The sequence below is a fragment of the Phyllobates terribilis genome, unplaced genomic scaffold (assembly GCF_046119375.1).
Source record: "Phyllobates terribilis strain yellow unplaced genomic scaffold, ASM4611937v1 Scaffold_3__8_contigs__length_932513732, whole genome shotgun sequence".
NCBI lineage: Eukaryota > Metazoa > Chordata > Amphibia > Anura > Dendrobatidae > Phyllobates > Phyllobates terribilis.
In genome coordinates this window covers 360,235,465-360,253,496 of record NW_027362763.1, presented here as the reverse complement: position 1 = coordinate 360,253,496, position 18,032 = coordinate 360,235,465, and the positions used below count along the sequence as shown (strand labels likewise).

Sequence of the window (18,032 nt, the reverse complement as noted above, 5' to 3'; positions counted from 1 at the left end):
ACTATGAAGGAGACGCCGTGATGGGGGTACATGCAGCATGCCCCTCTGCTTCTACCTAATGGGAACCTGATACCATTTTAACTCGTTATTATCCAGGGGATTTTTCATTTTTTTCTCCCCTCACCTTCTTCCAAGACCCAAAACTTTATAATTTTTCCATTGACAAAGACATAGGAGCTGTGTTTTTTTTTTTTTTTTTTTGTAGTTTTGAATGACTCCATTTATTCTGGCAAACAATGTAATGATAAACGGGAATAAAATATAAGTGTTAGTGGGATGAAATGGTGAACAAAAAATGTAAATACTGCAATTGTTTAGATTTGTTTTTCAGGCATTCATTGCGCACTAAAAATGACCATCCAGATAAGGCCGATTAAAGAGACTCCCAAACTTGCATCAATTTTTTTTCTATTTAAGTAATGAAAAACGACAAAAAAAATGTTTTATGTGTTGCAACTTTGAGACCCACAACAGCTCAGCTCCAAGTGGCGGCGCTGAACAGGTTCAGAAAGCCATTAGCCTGCAGATTAACCCCATATCTGCAGGTTAATGGCATTTTTTCACTTGACTGGTTGGTTCTCTTTAAAAAAGGGACAATTTGTAGTTTTATTACGTTTATTTTATTTTTTTTTTTACAATATCTTTTTGTCTACTTAGGATTTTAGGAACTGAACTATCACTTGTACAATATACTGTAGTAGCACAGTACTGCAGTGAATGGAAAAAATATTTGTCTGTTATGGAGCAGACTGTGGCTGATCTTAACAGAAGTACCAAAATGGCAGCAGTGGGGACCTTCAGCTGCCAATGGTAGCCTATAGGTTTCCTGCTTCATTTAAATGCCGCTGTCAAGAGTTTGACAGCAGCATCTAAATAGCCAACAGCTGGGGCCGGAGCTCAGGTATTATAGCCAGCATCTACCTAGTGTGGAAGGAGCGCCGCCTCCACATTTGTGCATCCCTGCCCAGGACATTTATTTACATGGCGGGAAGGGGTTAAGACACAAACATTGTTTTGTGTGTTCCAGTAGTTCAGGGGTACTTCTATCTGATATTTTTAAGACCTATGCAGAGGATAATTCACAAGTATCTGATAGATGGGGAATGCCTATATATTGATGTAAGGGTTGTCCTTGATCCACTGTTTGACCCTCTCTATTCATAGCAGACAATGGAAGTTGTGGAGTGATTGGATGCGTCCATGTTCTCCTAATAGATGGGAATTCCACAAATATGTCTAGAAATCACAAGTCTCAGATGGGAACAGGCCCTTTAAATGGGCTTCCCTACTAAATACATTTCCTATTTAAACATGGATAGTGGGAAAACCCCCTTAGATTTTTTTGCAGGTCATGGTAGTGGTTAAATGGACAATGTGACCCTTAGACTAAAAAATATTTTTCACCCTGGTTTTATTACCATTCCTACATCAGAGTAAAGTCGGTCTATTTTTTAATTACAGGTTAAGATACATTAACTGCATTATCCGTAACCAGGACAGGCATGAACAGGCCGAGTGTGCTGTCTTATTGGGAACCCCAGGGTTTGTAGAAGCAATACATTAGGGATTCTGCTCTTATGCAACCTTCATAGCAGAAATAATGTAGTCACTATCTCTACAATATAAGTCACCTGATTTTACATAGGGGTTTAGCTGATAACCATGAAAAGCATAAATGGGACACTCAAGCCCCCCAAAATTATGGTCGCCAGCCATCTCCTCTGACTCTCTCATACACTTGAATGCTCAAGCTGTCTGAGCGCTCCTGTGGTCTTCAAGAGATGGCTGCTACAAGACAATGCAGATAGCGGCTTATCTAATAGGGAATAAAAGGATCAGCAGTATAAAATTGGACATGCTGAATCCTTCTGCCCCCCCGCACCCTGCATGGTCATCTGCTGGGGGGCAGTCGGGATGCCCCCATTGACATTGGAGGGTTCACAGATGTCCATCTAAAAGTGTACGGGGGCATGTTTCAGACATGCATAATGTGGCCACATTTTGGGATCTGCAAAACCCCAACCACAAGCTATAGGCTTCTGCGGAGAACTAAGCTTACCTAGCAGGGGTTGCAAAATACATAATACATACATAGCTCTGCCACTAATATGCTCATGTACATTAACAAGTAGCATCTGAACAAAAGAAAAATAGTGTTTGCCCATAAACCCTTCACACTCACCGTCTTCCTTTCTCTTTTTGGGGGAATCGCTTGCTGCTGATTTATCATTACTTGAGTTCCTGGTACCCCAGGCGGAAACTGCTGCTGGGCGGGGTAATATGCTCCAGCTATAAAAAAGGAATAGGAAGGTGAAAAAAAATGAAGGTGAACAATTCGATCAATCACAAGAGTACTTTACATATCAGATGTAACCCCACAAATAGCAATTCAGACAGGTCCTAAAAAGCCCATCTGCAAGTTGTCACTGTGTGTTTCGCTCCCCCATAAAAAGGCCGAGCTTTCCTTCTACATCCCAGCCACACTGAACTAAATATAGTCAAGGCTCGATCATATAAACATCATGAAGGGGGAGGTGCAGAAGGCAGCTGGAGAGACAGCAGAGAAAAGCACTTACGACACAGAATGGGTGGCCACCACTTTAAAGGAGTGGTCTCAAGGTCTTAAATGGTTAAAATTAAAGTTCTTTTAAAAACAAGCAACTTTGCAACTTAACTCCAATTATAAAATTCTCTGTTCTCAAGGAAGGAAGGATTTTTAATTCTATAGGGTGCAGCCGATTTCCTAGGTTACCGACCACCCTGCAGTCTCTCAGAGTAGCTGGTTACCTAGGTAAGGAGTACAGATGCTTGTAGCCTGGGGGAGAGCACAGTTCAGGCCAGACACATGCTCCCGCCACTGGTATGAACTGTCTTCAGGAGCATACCGCCCTCGGCAAAGTAGGAAGCCGGGAGAAGTGCGCTCATAAGGAAAAGAGGAGATTAACTCGAAGGCAAAAAAATAAACTATTATAGTAAAATCCCTACATTATTGAAGGTCAGATTAAAACAAGCTCAGGTAGTGCTGCATATTGAGGGAATGAGAAAATGATTTATGGTCTAAAGCAATATTCTCGCCATAAAGGTCATCTTAGTCACGTTGTACACTGTGCATGTGTGAACCCTTTCATCCCGAAGCCTGAAAATACCCAAAAGTGACACCATTCAAAAAACTGCACCCCACAAGGTGCTCAAAACCACATTCAAGAAGTTTATTAACCCTTCAGGTGATTCACAGAAATTAATGGAATGTGGAAGGCAAAAATAAATATTTCACTTTTTTTCACAAAAATTTTAATTTAGACCCAATTTTTGCTTTCATAAGCGTAACAGAACTGGACCCCAAAATTTGTTGTACAATTTCTCCTGAGCACACCAATACCCAATAAATGAGGGAAAACCACTGTTTGGGCACATGGCAGGGTTCGTAGAGCAATTTGACTTTTTGAATACAAAATTTGCTGAAATAATTAGTGCATACCATGTCGTGTTTGGAGAGCCCCTGATGTGCCTAAACAGTGGAAACCCCCCACAAGTGACACCATTTTGGAAACTAGACCCCTTGGGGCACTTATCTAGATGTGTGGTGAACACCCTGAACTCCAAGGTGCTTCCCAGAAGTTTTTAACGCTAAGCTGTGAAAATGAATAAAAAACAAACACTTCCCCACAAAAATGTTTTTTAGCCCCAAATTTTGCATACTCACAAGGAGAACAGGAGAAAATGGACCCAAAAATTTGCTGTGCAATTTCTCCTGAGTTCGCATACACCCCATATGTGGTCGAAAACTACTTTTGAAACATAATACAAAGCTCAGAAGGGAAGAAGCGCCATATTGGAGTTCAGATTTTGATGAACTGGTTTGAGGATGCTATGTCACATTGGCAGAGCCCCTGAAGTGCCAGATCAGTCAAACCCTCCATAACTGACCCCATTTTATTAACCACACCTCTCAATGAATTCCTATGAGGGTTCAGTGATGTGTCACAGCATTTTATACCATTGAGCAGTGAAGAAAAAAGAATTACATTTTTACCACAAAAATTTGGTTTTAGCCCCAGACTTTACATTTTCACACTGGGAAATGGGTAAAAATGGTACCAAAATTAGTCCCACAATTTCTGCTGAATGTAGAAATACCCCATATGTGGCTTTACAGTACTGCTTAGCCATACGGCGAGACTCGGGAGGGACGGAGCGCTATTTGCTTCCTGGAGCGAAGATTTTCCTAGAATTAGTTGCGGACTCCACATACAAAGCCACGAAGTGCTAGAAGAGCTTTACGCTGAGCACTTATATTGAGGTTTCCATCTAAATCTCAGTGACGCGATTCAGATGAAACCCCTGAGGGATCCATTCACTATAATGAGGCAGCAGTGTTATTCTGGGCTCCATCTGCCCTCTGTTCAGCAGTGTTCTTTTCAGAAGTGCACAAAACTGTGGCCGACAGCACTTTTATGCATGCCTAAAAAGACGGACACTGCCAAATCACAGGGCAGACAGCGTCAACAGTGCCTCCATCTGCCTCATTACAGGGACTACGGCCGGGGTGTTTCGTCTGAATAACGTATTTGGCTATGTGCCCACGATGCAGAAATGAAGCAGAAAATTTCTGCAGCATTTCTGCATCTCCCTGGCAGAAAAAACGCATGCGTTTTTCCTGCAGAATACATGCGGATTCACATGCGTTAACGCATGTGTTTCCGCATGCGGACTGACAAGCACTTTCCAGGTGATAGCATCACTTGGAAAGTGCTTGACAACTAGGTCACACTGTATAAATCCATGCAAACAGCATGGATTTATATAGTGTTACCGTAAAAATAAAAAAATAAAGCTATGCTTACCTCCGATCCCCCGCCGCGTGAGCTGTCGCGCTCGTCCTGGCTTCTTCCTGGTTGCCGGGCTCTCGCGAGACAGCCTGCGGTCACATGACCGCGAAGTCATCTCAGGTCCTGGAAGGTAAGCGCTGCAGGGGCCGCCGGACAGGTGAATGTAAACTTTATTTATTATTTTATTCTTTTTTTTACAGGTACAATGGTACCCAGGTCTGGATGAGAGTCTCCTCTCCTCCAGAACTGGGTACCATACGCACATTGAAACGCATATTATCCGCGTGTACAAATGTACAGACACGGATATTTTGCGTCTCAATGCAAGTCAATGGCGGCAATTCCGCTGCGCTTCCGCAAAATTAATGAACATGCTGCGGATTTATGAGCGCTGCAGAAACGCTGCGGAAAAATTTTTCCGCAGCATGTGCATTGACATTGCGGAATGCCATTGGGGACCATGGGGTGCGGATTACCAAGAGTTTTTGATGCGTTTCCGCTGCGGAAATTCCGCAGCGGAAAAGCATGAAAAACGCATCGTGGGCACGCAGCCTTTCAGAGATTTACACGGAAACCCTGGTGTAAGAGCTCCACGTAGAGTGCAGGATAAATGTGCGCAGAGACTGACTGCGATCTTTGGGAGGCAGAATGAACAAATCAACAGCAGGTGAAGAATTCGTTTTATTAATTTTTTTACACCGTATCTCATGCGGTATAAGTGATTAGGCAACTCTATTCTTCGGGTCGGTGCAATTTCAGATTTATAATCGGGTTTTTATGTTTGGCAGCTCTCACACAATAAAAGACGCTTATTGTAAAAACTAATTTTTGCTTTGCCATGTTTTGATAGCTATAATTCTTCCATATTTTGGCCCACAGTCATGTGATGGCTTGTTTTTTTTGCAGAATGAGTTGCCGTTTTTATTGGTACCATTTTCAGGTAAATGACATCTTTTTATCATTTTCTATTCAAATTTTTGAGAGGCAGAATGAACAAAAAACAGGAATTGGTTTTTGGGTGTTTTCTTATGCCGTTCCGCGTGTGGTAAAATTAATTATTCTTTGGGTCAGTACGATTACAGCGATACCACATTGATATTGCTTATGTTTTGCTGCTTTTACACAAAAACTTTGATAGAAATTTTTTTTTCATTGCTTTATTCTGAGAGCTGTAACTTATTTTTCCGCTGATGGCGGCTTGTTTTTTGCAGAACAAGATGACGTATTCAGCATTACCATTTTTATTTACATCGTCTTTTTGATTGTCATATTCCACTTCTTGTTCGGCGGTATGATAAAGCATAGTTTTTTTGTCTTGCTTTTCATTTTTATGGTGTTCATTGAAGGGGTTAACTAGTGGGACAGTTTTATAGGTTGGGTCGTTCTGGACACAGTGATACCAAGTGTATTGTGTTTGTTTTTTTAAACACAGATAAATGTATTTATTGGATAGAGAGAGATATATATATATATATATTTTTTTACTTTTTCACATTGTCCCACTATGGGACATCAACTTTCCTTGCCCTGATCTAATACTCCGCAATGCTTCTGCACGGCAGAGCATCGCATGAGAGTCTGACAGGCAGAGAGGAGGCGTCTCAGCTCCTGCTCTCTGAGCAGGCGCTGACAGGCCATCTTGCTGAAGGACCCCGCGGCCATCTTGGGACCGAGGGTCACCATGGAGTCTATCAGCACAACACGATCTCATCAGTTTTTGTGTCATTTTGTTGCAGGTAACAAGTTACTGTGTTATTATAATCATTGTTTTTTCTTTTTAGTTTTAATTTTATTAGTTTACTGACATCTAAGTCAACTACAATGGCACAGTAAGGAAATTTACAAAACTTTTTTTTAGGGAGCTATTCAGTTTTTAAATTACTTTGGGGGCCCTATATATTGGAAATCCCCAAAAGTGATACTTTTTTAGAATCCGAGAACCTCAACTAATGAGTATGGGGGACCCCCAACAAATGAGGACCCTGCTTGTCAAATTTTGGACTTGTTGATCCTTTTGTTCTCCAAGAGATAAGCCACCGCCGGAGATGTATGCCAGCAGGTCATTCAGACAACTCAGGAGTGCTCATGTGTATGGGACAATTGGGGGAGAGCTACCAGCCAAATGATAAGCCACCATTTGGCCAACAGCCATCTATAGTGTATGGGGGGGGGGCTTAAGCTTGTACCGACAGCAGGGATGTGCTCAAAATAAGGTGAATGTTGATTTAATCATAAAAAAAAAAATCTATATCCTTTACATTTTCTAGGACTATTTCAAGAGTTAATAAATGCCTTACCATAGGTGCCATACTCTGAGGGGCTGGCACTTGGAAAGAACCCGGGGGCGCCTGGTTGTACAGGGTACTGTTGTGTGGGCATCACATAAGAACGACCCTATAAAAGAAATATGCATCACATTAACTAACGTGATTTAGGATTATCAAGCCTATGATGGCAAAAAAGGACAATGTCAAGTAACTATCAGGATTAAAGCGGTGGACTAACCTGTCCTTGAATATAGTAGCCCTGGGAGGTGTAGGATAACTGTGAGGGTATCATCATCACCTGGGAGCCAGCGGGGTACACATGGGTAGGAGGCACTGCACGAGCTGTCGATCCAGATGGAACCCTGGTGGCGGTGCTAGGAGGTTGTGTCCTGCTCTGATAATAATGCTGAGGGACGAAGAGTGGAAGGATCAGCAAACATTCACCAGTGAAAAGGAAAAAAAAAATACCAACTGGTATACTAACTACCTAAGGAAGTGATCTCAGAAAATACAAATAAACTGCAAAAAAGGAAATAAATAGAAGCTATGCATCTGTGGTAATCCATGGTACAGAGCCCAGTGTATCACCAGTCAATCTAGAATATCTGAAAATTAATGACTAATACTGGATCCAAAGACCCATGAAAAAATAACCAAGACATTATTATTAATCAGTCACCCAAAATGCAATATAAATCAATAATGGAGTCAAAAATACTAGAGAAAATAATGCTAAAGAAAAAACTATAGGCAAAAACAATCACAATTATAAAAAAAAACACACAATTTTGAGAAAAACGAAGCTTAAAACCCCCCCCATTAAAACCCCAAAAAAGGAAAGGCAGTGTGGTCAATAGTATATCATAACATGGCAAGAGAAATTGAATCAATATTAAAAAAAAAAATGAAGGTTTTAAAGTGCTTGCACAAAATCCATTACACAAATAATCAAGGGGCCATAAACATACTTACAGTGAATATAAAAAAAACAAAAAAAACAAGACAATTCAATGAAACTGACCAGACAGGATAATAAGATGTAAGACCCTTAATAATAAGGAGGACCCCTACTATAAGGGAAAATAAAGTGCTATGTGTACTAGCACCAATACCCACCATCACTCGCCATCATTAAAGTGCAATACGTATCACCACACTGCCCAGTACTGGTAGGGGTCCTTATCCTTGTCCTATATTATATTAAAAAAAAGTTGTCCAGTACTTTATATTATCCCCCCAATGTATCCCCCCCCCCCCAGGGCCCCTAAGGATTTTTGTAAATACTTAACGTTGCTGTTTCTGCCTGTGAGCGACGCTATCGGTGGCCACTTACAAGGCAGGACGTGACCCTGCGCTGACGTCACGAGTGAGGCGTGACTCAGTGCTGGGGTCCCCACGGTGGCTGCTGGGTCGTGCTCAAATTTTCCGCTTCATTTCCGCAACGTGGGCGCATAGCCTTAAAGACCATGAATATTTACTACAATCCACTCCCATGAGTTGTAGTGAATATTCATGGTCTTTAATAGCGGGCACACAGACCGCCGGCCATAGCAGGAGCCGCGCTGCGGCTACAGTGTACGGGCTATTAAGGTGAGTGAATGGTCACTGCTCCCCACGCACAGAGTCCCAGAGTGAGAAGTGGTGACTATTCCGGGACAGCATCTCACACTGTGTGAGGGCGCATGGCAGTGACGTCATGCGCAGTTTACACAGTGAGAGTGTCAGCAGCAGAGCGGGACGCAGCGCTGAAGGAGAGAGGCGAGTATAATTGTTTTTGTGTGTGCAGTGTGATGGGGATCAAGAGGGTGCCATGCATGCCGGAATCAAGAGGGTGCCATGCATGAAGGAATCAAGAGGGTGCCATGCATGAAGGAATCAAGAGGGTGCCATGCATGAAGGAATCAAGAGGGTGCCATGCATGAAGGAATCAAGAGGGTGCCATGCATGCCAGGATGGGGATGAGGGCCATGTATACCAGGATGGAGGATATTAACAGAATTGGTGGACATTACCCCTATACCAGTGTCAGCAGCAGACCTCCTCCCCCATAACAGGGCATCATGACCACATTTTTGCTTACATTTTTTTTTCTATTTTCGTCCTCTAAAACACACCTAGGTTTTTATAGTCCGAAAAATATGGTATAACTCAGAGAACACGTTTTCAGCAGACAGACTTATACAAAATTAAGGGGTCTTCAGAGAGTTAGTCTGGGTGAAGGGCTAGCACGAAGGCTGACTCAACTGAAACTTTTAGAGTGCACATATTCAGCCACCGCTACAAGTGTCAGCAGCAGTAGCCATTACCTTGGCAACGAACAACAAAACATAAGAACAGCAGAACTTAGGAACATAGAAACTATTATTATGGTTATTGTCAGAGTCACAGTGTCTTCCAGACTAGACTAATTTATTAACATGGAAAGAGAAAAAAAAAAATTAAAAACACTTTACTGCCATCAGTCTTGGTTTTTACCCTCGGTGGCTATAGTTCTAGGACAAAAAAAATCTTAACACCGGTAAAATTCAACCATTCAGATTTCAGCATAAAGTGATCTCCTAAACCACGAGGTTGCATATTAGAGTGTATGATTCTTCCAAGAAGTCGGAACAGAGAAGTCTGCAGCCTCTATGGCTTTGGATGCAACCAGAGAAGGAATCTGGCAGCACACATCACCCTGAGGTCACGTTAACACTTTTCGGGCTCATTCAGACGTCCATGCAAATCGGTTTGAGATGAGACTGCAATGCATGTACTAGCCGCGGCTCTCCTGACACGAGCGGGACAACCGGATACATGAAGTTTGTGCACTGCGATCCGATGGTGGACTGATGTGCACGGACGTCTGAATGTGCTTTTAGGAACATTTCTGCTGTGGATTTGGTCATAAATCTGCAATAAATTCACAATTTTTTCTCCAACATGTGAATGGAATTTTGAAACCCCATTCATTTGTATGGTTTTGTAAACTGCTGCAAAATTGCTGTGTGGAATCCGCACCACAAAACTGCAGTATAAGCCTAGTTGTGTGAACATGGCCTTATAAGTGGCATCAGGCATGAACACTGCAGTGTGCCATTTACAGTCCTGGGTTTCTCTATAGTAACAAATTAACTGCATGCAGTCAGATTCTGCATTAACACGCCAATTATAAACCCTTAAATGCATAGATCAGCAAGAAATAGGGGAAAGAGGGAAGACCAGGGGACTAAAGTAGTCAACTGCACAAGTTTCTAGATGTTTGAGCAATTAAAAAAAAAAATGGTTGCATAGCTAGACAAGCCTTTAAGGGGAACTTGATGGCTTGGTCCCTGGCGGCCTTTAAAGCATGTTTTTCTCTGATGCCACAGTGTTTGAGTCAAGCATGCCTTGCCGAGATCATACAGCCGGTGTCTTATACATGTGGCCGGTAGATTGGGCAGCATATATCCGCTGGCAGGTTCACTCTAAATCACTGCTACCAATAGTGTAAAAGCCCATTCACATGCATTACATGGCATTATTATGGATATTGGAAGTGCAGATTCTGTACAGAAAATAAGCAACTGGAAACACAGCCTATGTAGTGCCTCTTAAAACTGACAATGCAGAACTAGAAAAATAAATCAATGGAAATATAGTACAACTGCGGGTGAACTGTTAAGAAAAGGTATATATATATATATATATATATATATATATATATATATATATATATATATATATATATATATATATATATATATATATATATATATATATATATATATATATATATATATATATATATATATATATATATATATATATATATATATATAAAAACACAACTTTTAGAAGTGAGGATAGCATCCACCATTACAGACAATACTGGGAACATTTCTTAAATGGCAGTATCCACTACTCTGCCTCACTGGGCACAGCATTAGGTAGTATAAGACAAATGGAGGCATTACCTGAATAGATCTGAATCCTGCCTGTTAGAAGCAGCAGCGGGAAAAAAGGAAGAAGCAGAGGGCGGAAGGAGACAAAACGTGAAAATCTACACATGAGGGGTGATCAGAAGAGATAAGTAACAGGGCCAGGGGGAAGCAGCATAGGAACAACAACGCATGCGGACAGGATGTTAGAATTACCCACATCAAAAAGTTATCCTCATTTTCAGATATGGTATCACTTTATGATTGGTGGAGGTAGGACTCATGGGACCTCCGAGAACGAAGGAATTGCCTTACAAGTTTAACGCGGTCTCTCCTTCATTCATAGAGATTGGACCCCCACTCATCATAAAACATATCCGAGCCATGTGGAAACACTTTATGTGGAAAAAACCCTTTAAACAGTATTTATCAGCAGAAAATGACGTATTATTTGAATCATGTTTTTATGTTAAATCGATTTTTAATTTGGAAATTTTCATATATCACATTCTGTATAGATAGATTAGACAGAGGAAAAAAAAATGGTACAATTTTCACACTGGCCACTGGGTTCAGACTCCTACTTGCTGTCCTTTCAGGAAGAGTTTTCTGGAGTCTCATTAGCATCACAGGCAGGAATACAATGACTAGTGATGAGCGCAAGTGCTCGTTATTCGAGTTTACCTAGGGTGCTCAGGCATGCAGCGAGTATCATGGGGCTCGTGTGACATCTTAGAGTCCCCACGGACGCATGTTTCGCAGCTGCTAGCCAAAAAAGATGTGAGGATTGCCTGGCAAACACTGACAATTCCCACATGTTTTTTGGCCAACAGCTGCGAAACATGAGGCCTTGAAGATGTCACTCGAGCACCCGCATTACTCGGTACATACCCGAGCACACTGGGTAAACTCTAGTAATGAGCACTTGCTCTCATCACTACTGCTGCTAATGTACAAGTGGATTTCCTAAAAGTACTGAAGAGACCAGAATAGGAGCATTGGCCAGTATGAAAATTGCAAGACTTTTTTTTTATGGGAACCTGTCAGGTCCAATAACGCTATTAGCCCGAATAGATTAGGGATAATAAACAGGTTAATAGTATTATGAAGGTGTCCGGCAGCAGTACTGAAAGTGCGGCAGCCGAGAGAAAGTGAACTTGATTTCTCCTGGGAGTGGCCGGCTTTCAGTCTTACCGGTGCCCGGCTACAGCCATGGTTCACAGCGCAGAGCGGCAGTTGTAAGCACACCCCGGCACTGACTGACAGCTGGCTCTGCATTGATGGACTGTGAATCAGTGCCAGGACGTGACTGCAAGACAAAGCTGGCAGCTCTCAGGAGAAATAAAGTTTATTTTCTACAATGTGTTGCACATTCAGTACAGCAGCCGACTAGCAATATTAACCTGCAGATTAACTGCATATTTGCAGGGTAATAGCGTAATCTGACATGACAGTTTTAATCCATTCAACATAAAAACCCGAGCTAATCAGGTCATTTTCGGATCACGCATTACCTTTAAAGGGGTTGTCCGGCGACTGCAGACTTGCAAATTGTTACATTGCAAGCACTGCGCGCACTGTGAGGATTCTCAAGGAACTGGGAAGGGGCAGGCATATGACCGCAAGTATGCGGTTCGCATAATTCTAGCTACATTCATACTAGACTTATCCGGCTTTGCTCAATATACTTGCACTAAGCGAGGCAGCGCCCATCTAGTCTGCCTTGTCCGCATGTATGCAAATCACATACTTGCAGTCAGGTGTCCACCCACTCCCGACACCAGAGTCTACACAGCGCGCAGTGTGAGGATTCACAAGTCTGCAGTCAAATAGAGAGACTACAGAGTTGTAGCCTTAGGCTGGACAGCCTTTATAACAATTAAAAACATTTAACAGGTAAAGTTACAGTGCAAATCACATTGCGAAGAAAAATCTAACAAAGTATGTAAAAGTACTGTGCACAGAAAGAAAGCATGACAGCCACATTGATGGGTTTCGGAGAGTCTATCCAGCCAATATGGCAAGATTATGAAATCTGCTGTGTCGACACCTTGCATTCAGAAAAGCACATGCCAGACACTCAGGAGAATATTAAAGGGGTTGTCCGGTCTTCTGAGTATGTCTGCAGTCACTCTATGTGACTTTAGACGTTTGTACATCAGCAGTGTGCACACTGTCAGGATTCAATCGACTGCCTTCATTCCTATTACACGTTCTAGGCGTCTCTCAATACAAGTGAATTGATAGAAGCAGAGCTCGTCTAGGCAGCACGTGACCGCATGTATGCCAATCACAGAGGTGCTCACATGACTGCCCGCTGTCACCTGCAATATCAGTGAACCCTGACAAGTGTGCTGGGCGCACGCTGCCAACAGTCAGAAGTCTGCAGTCACATCAGAAAAATGGAAAAACTAGAATATAAACCAATTGAAGATAACTAAATTGGCAAGAAATTTTTATCTGTTATCAACTAAAACAAAAAGGATCTGTTCTGGTGGTCGTCATTAACCATTGCTTAGTGTACAGAAATGATTATAACCAATCTTAATACTATGGCACTATAGAAGGCTCCAGGCTGACGTGGCACTGAAACAAGGGTAGAGAAGAAGGAAGTTTGACAATATTGTAACTCCTTTTCTTCCACCATCAAAACAGCTTTTTAACAATGGATAAAAAAAAACCACTATGACCCATCACTGGAATCTTACACTACTTACTTGTCGAGGTTGAGACTGTGTATTCATTTGTGGGGTTTGTGGAGGCCCAAACACCACAGGGGCAGAGGGGGCAGAGGGGAATGCTGACTGAAAGAAAGGTAATGTAAAAAAAAATTACAAAAGGATTTTACACACAAGAATCCAATACATTGCAGTTTTGCATAAAGTAGCAAAAGCATGCATTGACCCTCGGCATTATTAATAGGTAAAATATCACTTTGATCATCTACCTATACCTTCATCTGTACTGATGAACATTACTGAATTAGAAAGTTGACTTCCCGGCAGAGTAAAGCACTAGAAAAAGAGAAAGGGCAGAGATTCTGGGACACATACCTGTGGGAGTCCAGGGGAAGGGGCAGTAGGGGGTCCTCCTATAGGCTGTGTTGCTTTGCTCATCTCATTGAATGCTGCATAGGGTCCCCTGTAAGGTCTGTAATCAAACAAAAGTGGTATCAGATACAGCTGCATATTAAAGAACAGTAAAAAAAATATATAGAATATCCAGTGTCCTGTTCAAAACTGGAAAATACATAACTCCAGATCAGCAGAGTCTCTGGCTGGAAGGTACCTGGTTACTGAACACTTCCCCACCATTATTTCTACAGGGCAGCAAGCAGACTAAGCTCTGCCCCTATATTAGCTCCTCCCCTATATTAGCCCCACCTGGTAGGGGCCTGTGAAGAGTTGAGAGAATCCAACTCTGTCTTCCACTGTCTTCCATTTACTTTTATCTTTGAGTACTAGGTTTACTGTTGCTTTAAAAAGTAGGTACAAAATGAACGCACGAGATGTGAAAAGTATTGAAGTCTTCCAAAATTCGCTACTGTGATCAGAACTACAAGGCCGGGAATCCTAGAATTAGACAGCAGTCTAATGTGAAGAAGTAATGGAGCTGGAAGTTGACTCATTTTTTAAAGCACCAAACCCATTGCTGACATTGTGCTTCTACAAATATTCAGTGGAGCGCCGGCATTCCTCATCTATGAGGTCAACCAGCAAAGGAGGGAGACGGAGACACTGGACAAGCATGCAAGCACCTGCACCGGGGGCTTGGCTGGGAAGAAGCTATATTCTGAGCTCAGGATGCCATTTGTATACTACTACTCAGATGTGTATAGGTGTGTGCTCCCACTCCATATTTACATGTACACATACATAGAGGGCTACAAATCCAGCCAGCCTTCAACCCCAGCTTGCTGGAGCATTCACATGCAGCACAGGCCTCTACCATTCAAAAGGTGAATCAAGCAAATATCTTGCGCATATCTTACTCTAACAAATGCAAACAGCCCTTCAAGGACTCTGGACTTCGCAGCTACTGACCGAATGTTTAAACCAACGCTCACAAGCATTACCAAATGCAGGAATATGGCATTATACATTGCAAGTCTATGTGCGTGCCAAGATCATAAAATCATGTCGTCTAAACCATGGTGTGAGGGTTGACACAGGGGACCATTCCAGGTAATAACCACTTGTACTACACCCCATGTAAAATGCCCCAGCAATTATGGGTGCGTATGATCCTTCTCAGCCTCAGACCAGTACCTATGGATGTTTTACATCATTTCTGCTGAAGTAATAGTCATTGTTTGTCTCCATCTCTCCATGTAAACGGGCTTCTCTGCCAGACATTTTAATGGAAGTTCATGACAATTTCACAAACCATCGCTTGTATAAAAAGGACCCTAAACGGGTAATTCCAAAACTAACAAATTATACCCTATCCACAGGATAGGGAATAACCTGATGATCACTAGCTAGTCCAGACCGGGGCTTTGGAAACCTGACAAATTGGCCCTGCGGCTCCATCCTAATGGAGTGGAGAGGCGCATGAGTGGCCTTTGCTCAATTATTAGTCCAGCAATCCTATACAGTGAATGGATCAGCAGGCTGTGCATATGCGCTGTGGCTCCATTCAGAACGGAGAAGCAGAGATCCTATCAGGTTCCCAAGCTCTGATCTCGGGATTGCAGGGGGTTCAGGAAGTCAGACCCCCAGCAAGTTATATCCTGTTCTACGGGTATGGGATTTTGGGGGGGAAAAACCTTTAAAGGGGTTGTGTGGTCAAACTACAAGTCTCCAGTCACTGTGAATCCTTGCATTCCACGCGGTGAGTATTCTCCAGTGCCGGGAGCAGAGGTCGTGAGAATGCAAGTCTGCGATGTGCATCCTCCTGGCCACATTCCAACTGGATAGGCGTGGCCTCGCTCAGTGCAAGTGTATTCAGCAAGGCTGAAAACAGTCTAGTTGGATTGTGGCCAGGAGTAAGCATTCTGGCGCCTGAGAATCCTCACAGCGAGCAGTACGCAAGATGCGAGGATTCACAAGTCTGCAGTTACACAGAGTTACTGCAGACTTGAAGTGTAAGACTGGACAACCCCTTTAGAGCCCCCATACACGAGGCTAATGTTGGTCAAACTCGGTGAGAGTAAATTTCGGTGAGACTGAAGTGTGTGGAAGAATAACTTTCTCCCAAAAGATTATATCAGTTACAGAAGATCGGATACGTTGAATTACCAGCCATGAATCATGGGCGGGTGTGTGTCCAGCGGAGTAGAGTACCACTTGTATGGGCACCTTTACATAGCTACTGAGCCAGGTGACCGCAATGTATTGTAGATCACAAATAGTGTTGAGTGAAAGAGCGTGGATAACGTGGCATGCTTGGTCTTATCAGAGTATTCTCGGCCAATATGTTGCCTCTTTGCAGCTGCATGTTATCCGGCGGTAGACAGATGCAATACATGCGGGGATTGGCTAACTAACAGGTAATCTCCGCATGTGTTGTGTCTACCGTCAGATAACATGCAGCCGCAGGGAGGAAACATATTAACCGAGAATACTCGGATAAAACCGAGCATGCTCAGATAATACTATAAGAGCATGTTCGCTCAACACTAATCTAAAATTAAATAAATGTCTTTATTAAACCAATGTTGTGTGGCTATTTTATGAGTGGACATAGCTAACAATTAGGACTAAACACCGCCATACACAAATGGCTGTCAGTGGAACAATGGTTCGGCTGTCTCTCCCATACACAGGAGCGCTTCTTTGGCAGAGCACTGCACTGTTCTCTGTGAAGGCACTGCCGCCAGACATGACTAGCTACAGTTTATCTCTGGGATAAATTACAATTGGCAGTCTGAAATCAGACACGTCATATCAATATTTCCCCGACAATTGACCAGGGCTCCCATAATACAGACTGTCGGCAGAACCCAACATTACTCTAATGTTTATGGGGGGCTTTACATTTATAGGGACTCGTGTCAGCACAGAATGACTGTTCAAACAAAGACCCGCTGCTCGGTGCATCAGGGACAATCATTTAAATACACTGTTCCACCTGTTTTTCTGTTTTCTCCACCCCCTTCTTTGATTGACAGCTCTGGCTTCATAGAGCCAGAGAAGGGAGGCAATAGATGGAAACCTGAGAAGGTGTATATAAATGTTTGGCCCCAGCATGGAGCCCCCTGAACGCCTGTACAGTCATTCTGTGCTGACTTTAAAGGAACCACACATTTGTAAACACACACAAGAACCATGTAAAGCAATTCTTGGGTTTGTGAAAATGATTGGACAGCTAGAAGATAACCCCATACTATAGGAAGATTGTGAGAAAGACATCAGGGTAACTAGATTACAATTAGATCAGGCAGTTCATTGAATATTCCACTGTAAAACAAAGGGTGGCGAAGAGCAAAGGAGCCCAGATCCACTGAGACAGAAGCCCAGCAGGTGGTGATCTCACCTGGCCATACATATGGTAACCACATTGTGTAAGAGGTGCAGGGGCTATTGTGGAGGGGGAACCCTGTGTATCTGAAAACAGGGGCTAATTCAATCACAAAAACCTCAGACAACCAGAGAAGCTGCAACACTCTGCATTTATGATTGGGTTAGAAGAAATACAATGGGTTTTCTAGGAATGCTGTAGGGTAATAATTTAATCGCATTAACTATTGTAAGGCATTACAGCAGATCATAATGCACAAGGCTACTAAGTCATCACCACCATGATAATGAGTAACTGCTATGTATAGTTATAGGGGCTGCCCAGAGATTACATTGTGTGACAGACCCTCAACAATACATCCTTGATTGAAAGGGATTACTTGGGAAAATGATCACCATCCATATGTATTAGGAAATATTTATAGAAGGGTGCATTTATTTTGCACATGTGTTTTTCATCTTTCTAACTTTAATGTCAAATATATCTAAAGGGGCCATACTATAATATGTCTGTATAGCCTTATCCTATATAGAATATTATAGGTCAGTATAGCCTTAGCCTATATAGAATATTAT

General features: G+C 42.5%; 1 protein-coding gene across 5 annotated transcripts in view; it reads right to left on the bottom strand.

Annotated features, from left to right (window-relative positions):
* The window catches only part of EIF4G1 (eukaryotic translation initiation factor 4 gamma 1), a 74,790-nt gene that overhangs the window by 17,159 nt on the left and 39,599 nt on the right, over window positions 1–18,032 (bottom strand). For 3 of the 5 annotated variants that reach the window (XM_073675339.1, XM_073675340.1, XM_073675341.1), the window contains exons 2-5: window positions 14,049–14,145; window positions 7,335–7,502; window positions 7,127–7,223; window positions 2,183–2,289 (exon numbers count right to left, since the gene is read on the bottom strand). In XM_073675339.1, the coding sequence (XP_073531440.1) occupies window positions 2,183–2,289; window positions 7,127–7,223; window positions 7,335–7,502; window positions 14,049–14,111 (435 nt within the window). In that variant the 5' untranslated portion in view covers window positions 14,112–14,145. Of the gene's footprint in view, window positions 1–2,182; window positions 2,290–7,126; window positions 7,224–7,334; window positions 7,503–11,031; window positions 11,053–13,712; window positions 13,800–14,048; window positions 14,146–18,032 lie in introns of all 5 variants that reach the window. The other 2 variants (XM_073675337.1, XM_073675338.1) reach the window with 2 other exon arrangements.